The following is an 8304-nucleotide window of genomic DNA, read 5'->3' as shown; positions in this document are numbered from 1 at the left end:
GTGCAATATTATTATCTTATCTTACATTTTACACTGAAGCATATTTATTGTGTATGAATGGCGTGTGTAATGCAGCTGCTTGTGGGTGTTTTTGTGTGTATATGAATGGGTTTTAAGCATCGCTGGGAGGGGCACTCTCAGTTTCATTGTACTCTGAATACAATGACAATAAAGGCTTCTTATCTTATCTTAATTCTTGCCTTCCAGACAGCCACTGTTTTTACTTGCTAGTATAGAGTGAAAATCAGTTTGCAAAAATCAATTTGCGCTCACTTCACACACTTTGAGATATACAGTAGCTTACTAATGTAAAAAAAAGAAACCTTTACAATTGTTGGATGTTGAAAACACTTGAATAAATACATCAATCACAAGCATGTTTTTGAAACCATCTCTGCTTATAGCTGCATTTCTAAATGTCAATAACATAACTATGGCAAAAATATAAATGAAATAACTAAATGTTCAGTTTTATGTCTCTTCAGTTTTATGAAACAAGGGAATGGCCAATAATGTAAAGTCTTATGTAAAGTTTTATTTATAAGCTACAAACCTGATAAATAGTTTATGGGATAAAACACTAATAAATCACTGATGATCATGTTTTCTGAACTCATGTAGATGCACAGTTGATTTCAGTAGAAAGGAGATACAATGTCAGTAAGGCGAAGAGAGAATTAGGAGAAAAAAGGAAACAGGAAGTGTTGTGGAGGAGGAGGCCAGAGGTCAGAGTCCATCCCTCTGGGTCCCATTCCCTTCTCCTCGCTCCTCCCTCTGTCCATTCCTCATCTCCTTTCCTGCCCTGCCTCTTTTCCTCTGTGTATTTTTCTTCCATAGACTACTTACACATAGCTTCCTCTGAGCCTTTCAGTAAAGAAATCATTCCATATTCCTTTCAGTTCCATCTCTCTTTTCCATACAGCCACACCACAAAGCAATCCCTCTGCAGTCAGAACCAACACACCTCTGACACTTGTTATTGATCTGTCACTGCAGCAAATTTCCAAAATATTCAGTTCAGTTTACTTACATTAAAGCCAAACAGAGGAACATCTGGTGTTAATGTTTCAAACACAGAAACCTCAAAATACAAGAGTACTCTGTGGACCGTTAGAGTAATTACTGGTTATCTTCTACAAGGTGGAAGTGGGGCCAGAACAGCCAGTGACTCCCCTCGCGACACCCAACGAGTCCTCACTTCATCCCAGTCTGTTGCTGTAGATGTACAGCCCGCCTCCATCCACTTGTCTTCTATTCTTCTTTTCTAATCAGGCGTTCCTGCCAATCAATTTGATCACCATGACAACATTTCTCATGACGCCCCCCTCCAAACACCACTGCCACCACCTACTCCTATAAACAAAAACAAAACACACACACACACACAAAACGAAGCTGAATTCCGACAGCTCAGGATTGATGAGCGGGAGTCCTGTCAAAGGCCAGAGATTAGATTAGGACTGAAGCATATAAACACACTCGCACACACAAACCACAACGCAACTTGGAGGCAGCAGGTGCTTTTGGTTAAACCTTAATTACATGATCTCTGATTTTTCTAATTGATATGGTAATGACTATGTAATTAATGCAAAAGCAGAAATACCAGCAGCTCTCCTAATGAATGGATTTATTTGATTAGATATCGCGTATATTCATGTGTACCGCTATACAGAGGACACCACGATATAAAACAGCTGTTTGTGGATATTGTCACAATTTTGTCACCACTGGCGTGCTATAACTACAACAGTGAAGTGAGAGAGTTTAACATACATATAAACTCAAACTAAGCCATTTGCAACAAAAAAATGGAGAGAAAAGTATTGTAGGTCTTAAATTTACACTTTTTGCTTCCTAAAGTGCTAATGATTCTAGTAAAAAAGAAAAACACAAAAGAAATATTAAGCCCTGTTCTTTCACAGGTAGGTGGCACTGTCTGGCTGCCTCACACACACTGGAGCTACAGTTTGAATGAATGAACAGCACTGGTGCATCCTCTGAAATTCTAAAATCTAACAAAAAAGGTTTTTGTTATCTGAAGATATGATTTGGTTTGAAGAAATTCACATCTGTTTTGAGCAGCAAATAAAAAGCCAATGCTCTCCCACACATGAACACACACACACCTTCACTCTCTCATAGACACACACACTGACCTATAATTTTATCAATGGCTTAGAGTCAACTGTGACAACTAGATGTGCCCCAACTGCAATTACTCTCTGCAACACACACAAGGAGAGAGGAGGGCTGTGACAAAGGATAAGAAATCATTTCCCTCTGCATCAAACCCCCCCCACCACTCGCTGACCTATATGTCTCCATACTGTATGTCTTCTCCTCTTTGTACAGTAAGCTATCTGGAGGGATATGTTGTGCTAAGGCAAGTGAAACCACGTGTATACCCTGACCATGTGTGTGGAGCAGAGACTCCAGGCCTCACCATCTCCACACAAACCAGGCACTTCTCAAACAGCTGATCTGGACACCACTGTGCATGCCTCTCCTGTTCTGTCTACAGTAGACTGCAAAAGAACAAGATCCAACCTAAAACACACAGAAGATTTTTGTGGTTACAGCAACAAAATTAAAAGCATTCACTAAGAAAACTGAAGTTATTTGACATATTGGTAAGATTTTTTTTTTTACAAGGATGTATCTGATGGGGCTTCAACTAAAATACCAGTAGCACATGACCTACAACGCATGACAAAGTTGCAGCACTTGGATTTCTTTCTCAAGTGGATGCATGTCCAATGATAGACAATAGATTTCTCCACTTCTGGGAGGAAATAAGGACTTCCCTTTCTCCAGGCCATTCTACAAAAAGTGGTCATAAAATCATGCATTTTCTTTTTCCTTAAATAATTTTTATTTCCTATATTTCCTTGTCTGAAAAGTGAGGAGAATGATTTTCATCTGTTAAGCCACAGTAGCAAAAAAATGAATCACGACTCAAAATGGGTGTGTTTGCTGTTTACACTAGTACTGCAAGGCCAAAATACATATATGGAGTCCATCCTCCTGAGTGCCATTCCCTTTCTCACACTCCTCCCTCCACTCATTCCTATGAAAACAACCATGGAACACAACATAAAACTTTCCACAAGCATGGTTCTGGATAAGCTGCCCACTAAATCCATTTGGTAGATTTCACAAAGCACTGCCTTGCAGAACCTGACATGAGAGGAGCTACTGGCATTAATGAATGGTGGAACGCTAGGTGGTTAACTAACTTACCTCTGAATAATACGTTTCTTAAGGGGCCACTCGGGCCATGGTTGATGGATGGCCTTACAGAAGCCAGGTCAATTAGCCAGGGTGGATTTCCCTCCACGTCGACTGCAGGCAGCAATGGGATAGCTCCCACCACTGTCACACTCCTGACTGTAATTAATCACCAGTGTGGGGCCTTCTCACCTCACACCAGCATGTGCACAAACAGCCAATAAGTGCATTTGGCCCAAATTACATCCCCACTCCTCTTATCTGGCTAATTGTCAGTATTATACCCAGAGGAGGAAAAAGATCATGGCATAAAGTCTACTAACGTCTGCCTATCCTACAGTGTTGTCTGTCTACTGCTCATTTTACAATGAGATGTTTGGAAATTTACTGAGGCAGACCTAACAAATAAAAAATGAAACCATGAGAGACAGGTAAATACATTTATTGTAGCCTAAATAAGCTTTTGGGTGTCACAGATTGGTTTTACTGTGTTTATTCACAACAGGCCACAGTTAACTAATGTATCGACAGCTTACACTAAAGGCACAAGTTGTGATGCAATTGTATACTAAATAGTAGTCCCCACCACCAAAAGCCAAAACACTGGAAGCCTATTGGCAGATCTTTTACAAGACTAAACCTAGACAAAAACTAAGTCATGGTGTTAACGGTTTGTTTAATATAAATGTTTACACATGCATACAGTAGTAAAATGGCTCTATATGTGAATTATGATGAGAAACACACAACCCACTGAATATCTTAAAATATCTATGCCTCAAAATCAAAACAATAAAATGACTAATGACCTTTTAAATCTACTTGAATAATAAAGAATTCATACATTATAAATCTTGTCAGATTTCATAAAGTTTTCAAATGCGAGATCAGAAACAGGGTGTGAGCATCAAATGAGGAACAAATAATGACTTTAGGAACCATCATTCTAGTTACACTTCTCACCAGATGAAGCTGTTATGGCTGTTCTCTCTCTCTCTCACACACACACATACACACACAAACAGCAGCATGCAGAGCAGAAGTGGGGACAGAGATGTCACTTTGTTCACAGACCACACTCCTGTGGTCTGTGAACAAAAGCAAGCAGGCTGACAGATGAGGTTTGTGTTTGAAAGCAGGGGAGCTATGTGTTGCTGCTGCTGTGTTGCGTGTGTGTGTGTAAGCACATGTGGTGTGTTGTTCTTATGCATATGTACATGCATGCATGTCTGAGCATGTGTGTGCACCTATACGTGAATGTGCATGTGTGTTTATGTGTGTGTATATGTGTGTATGTTTTGTTGGGGGGCAGTCTCATGGGGAAGCTCTGTGTCTGTCCCATCTGCCACCCCACTCTACTGACACCCAAGGGAATGGCAGAAGGGCTGGAGGGATTCATTTTAGAGAAAGGAATCAGGGTCCAGTAGTCTAATGGGCCACAATACAGGCTTTACTAAGGCAAAGGACACTGCCGGGGTGTGTGGAAGCCAATCTACCAATCTTTTTGACAAAACAGTGGGCCACCCCTGTCAAGCTCTGCCTCGTCTGCCTAATAAGGCACGCACACCCCTGAAATTATGCCTAAAATGAGAAAGGGGTGCACTGTATTTTACACACACCCGGGGCTAATATCAGCCTAATGCATGTCCATGCTGTGGCCAGAGGGCTAATTGGGTATATAAACACAAACACATCCCTTGAGAGGGAAGAGGGGAAGGGTGTATATGTATATTTGGTGCTATATGCTCCCTCACTTACAAGGAATAGAATCCTGAAACTTAAACATTGAGGCATATTGTATTTAGCAATACCGATAATGAAAGATGACATGGTTTTTGCTCTCATATGCCCAGCAGCTATTGCTTTATTGTAGCTGTGCATGCAGTGTGATGTGGAACGACTTGGTGGCAGGTGGCACCTCATCCTGTCTTTATCCAAACTGTGATCAGAAGACGGTAAATGGCAGCCACAACAGCAGCCACAACAACAGCAACAACAAAACAGTCATGTGAAAGAGGAGCATATGGCTCCTGCACCACTGGGCAGAAGGTGCACTCAGCAAGATGAATGCTGAGGTGCTGGCAACAAAGCTGACTTTAACTTGTCAAATTAAAATCATATCAAGAGAGCGAGAGAGAAAGAGAGAGAGATGAGGAGGAAGAGGCAGCAGCGTTCTGACAAGTCTTACTTGATGTTGACAAAGACAGCGCAGAGGGAAACAGTGACGTGCTGTTGAGGTCAGATCACAGACAGTGTCAAATGTTTGAAGTCCACATGTCTCTCACTGTCACTGAGCAGAGCTGTTGATTCGTTTATCACAGAAACACACAGACACATGCATCCACTGGGTGCTACCCTGCCCCCTCGTTGCTTTGAGCACTATGTTAATGAAACAGTTGCTGTTTCCTGGCATAACATTAATTACCCGATCAAAATAGAGTGAGTAATTAACTGCCCTTCTTTACCGGTGCTAATTACATTAGCAAAGAAGTACCATTTTGAGTAATGTAAAAAAGAGGAGAGAGCAAAAGATGGGATGAAGCTGCACCAAACAAAGAAAACAAAACTAGGCACATGCCTACGTATGCATGTGTGCGTTTTAAGAGAGAGAGAAAACGACAGAGAGAAGGAGGCCACGTTGGAGGGAGACTCATGTGGTTCTCACTTGGGCCCCCAGAGGCTTGGTCCTCAGAGAAAAGCAGGCTTATTGGAGAGGAGAGAGATGGGGGTGTTGTTGTTTATCTTGACATGCTCTACTCAGTCTTTAACGCTCGCATCACAATTAAGATGCTGCGGCTCATCAGCTATGTATACAAAACAGTGTAGCATGCTGCACAAGCACACAGGTTTATGAGAAGAGTCAAAAATAGATCCAGAAAAACCTTGAGATGTGGAGTCTTGTAGGAAAATCTTAATGTCCAGGAAACTGAGGTAACAGTGTGTGTGTGTGTGTGTGTGTGTGTGTGAGAGAGAGAGAGAGAGAGAGAGAGAGAGAGAGAGAGAGAGAGAGAGAGAAAACACTTACTGTGCGATTCTGTTTCTGCACACATGTAAAAAGAAGTTGCCAAGAGAAGTCACAGTTCAATGCAATATAATATCTAAAACAGTTTAAACCAACATCAGTGTTTTTTTATTTGTTTTATTTGGAGCACAAAATATAATTACACCTTGAGATATACAAATCACATTTGCACCATGTTTTTGTACCGTTTCAAAGAAAGATGGCTTTGAAAAACATAATATTAAATTGCTAATCATTTTTAAATAAATAAAATTAACCAAACTAAAAAACAAATTCGTAAATGTCATCTGCTCTTTGTGTTCTTTGTTTTCATGTCCTGAGAATGAAGTTTATGTTGTAACGACAAAACTTAATAAGCAAGAACAGCATGATATGGGTTAATGGACACATAAAGTACTCTGCCCTGTTCTTTTCTATCTAGCAGTTGTGCTTTCATTTACTGTACTGCATAGTGACTAGAGACCTGTGATGGGTTGAAACATTCAAAATGAAACCATAAAGTCTATAAATTATAGTCATATAAATTCAAATTTGCAATGTGGAATGAAATAATATCAGGGCACTGGTGTGACAAAGCATGCATTATAAGGGAAATTAAAAAGGATAAGGCTCTAACAATTTTCCCTTTACACAAGGACAATAAACTTCTTTAACTGTGGGCATAACATTAAGATTTTGTTATGCTAGAGCTACAAACTGGGGATGTTTGAATCCAAATAACTGAATTTTTCTTCTCCACCAAAAACTCATTCCCTCTGATCATTCAACAAACTAATTAGCAATTGCTGGGATAACTTCATTTCAGTAACATCTGGAAAAAGGACCAGTTTATAAAAACACACACCACTTTATATTATTCCCTAAACTAACTATAATAAGTTAAATTGCTTGTTCTTAAATAAATCAATATATGAATTCCTTTAGTAATAACCCTTGAGTCAAAGAGTTCTTGCTTGTAAAACTGTAGAGATCAGAACAAAAAATAAAGGGTCTATTTTTCTGGAATGTAAATTGTCTGCAAAAAGTCTACTACAAAAATCTCTCACTAACTCACAGACATTGTACACACATGCCATTTAAGGTGTCCATACACAGATAAAATAGCATCCTGCGTTTTAGAGCTGTAACATTATATCAGAGTTGTCCATCACAATACTTCCGTAACTGTATCAAAAACGGCTTGTGACAGTAGGCCAGAGATCAATACAGCTGCTTTTGAAGCTCACCGTGAAATCAGGAGCAGTTTTGCTCTATTTCCTTTGAAAATGAAGATGCCTCATTACACACACAGCAGTATATGATCCAGTCTGGTGCTGTTAGCTAAGGAGTATGATTTGTGGGTGGAGTAATCTCCTCTGCCTCTGAAGGAGATGGCTGGTCTTTGGACATTATCATACCCCGCCCTGTTCATCCACCTGGATGAAAAAGGGGCTAAGTAATGGCGGTGGGCTCAGGGAGGAAAGTTTTACATGGTCACTAGTGATCAATTTTCCATTTCCCCCGCCCCGTCAGTGCCAAAAGAGGGGCTAAGTGAAGCAGTGGTCTGGGGTAGATTGGGGTGGGTGCTTTGCTACATCGGGGGAACAACCAGGCTCGTCAATGCTGGAGAGAAAAAAAATATAAAAAAATCTATGATTCTAATCACTCAGGTCCTGTATTATTGTACATCCAGCAACTGTTTCTGCCCTGTTCAGTCATAGCTTTTGAGAGGTTAGTATAAGGGGTTAGACTGCATTTGTAAGTTCAGACAGGGGGGTCAGATAGTGAGTTGGGTGGCTACCTCTGAAGCTGTTCCCCCCTGAAGCAGGGCATGCAGGAGAGGGAGAGCCCTGGGGCCTGAGGACAGGGGCAAAAGCACTCTTCTGTTTAGCAGCAGATGGGAATGAGGAGAAAGGTAAGAGAGATGATGAGGAGCTGGAGCTTCCTGGTATAGTGGGGCTGGAGGGCATAACTGTGAAACAGAGATCAACAGTCAGTCTCAAGTCTGAAAATCAAAACAGAATCAGCAGTATGAGGTTAATTAACACACAAATGGATAAACAGTGGGAGAG

General features: G+C 40.7%; 1 protein-coding gene across 1 annotated transcript in view; it reads right to left on the bottom strand.

Annotated features, from left to right (window-relative positions):
• Window positions 1–7176: 7176 nt before the first annotated feature.
• The window catches only part of ebf2 (EBF transcription factor 2), a 26959-nt gene continuing 25831 nt past the window's right edge, over window positions 7177–8304 (bottom strand). The window contains exons 15-16 of the mRNA XM_020602418.1: window positions 8034–8204; window positions 7177–7855 (exon numbers count right to left, since the gene is read on the bottom strand). Coding sequence (XP_020458074.1) covers window positions 7824–7855; window positions 8034–8204 — 203 coding nt within the window. The 3' untranslated portion in view covers window positions 7177–7823. The remainder of the gene's footprint in view (window positions 7856–8033; window positions 8205–8304) is intronic.

Source organism: Monopterus albus, unplaced genomic scaffold (assembly GCF_001952655.1).
Source record: "Monopterus albus unplaced genomic scaffold, M_albus_1.0 scaffold56.1, whole genome shotgun sequence".
Lineage (NCBI taxonomy): Eukaryota > Metazoa > Chordata > Actinopteri > Synbranchiformes > Synbranchidae > Monopterus > Monopterus albus.
The sequence above is the reverse complement of the archived record's forward strand: the minus strand, read 5'-3'. Positions and strand labels throughout refer to the sequence as shown.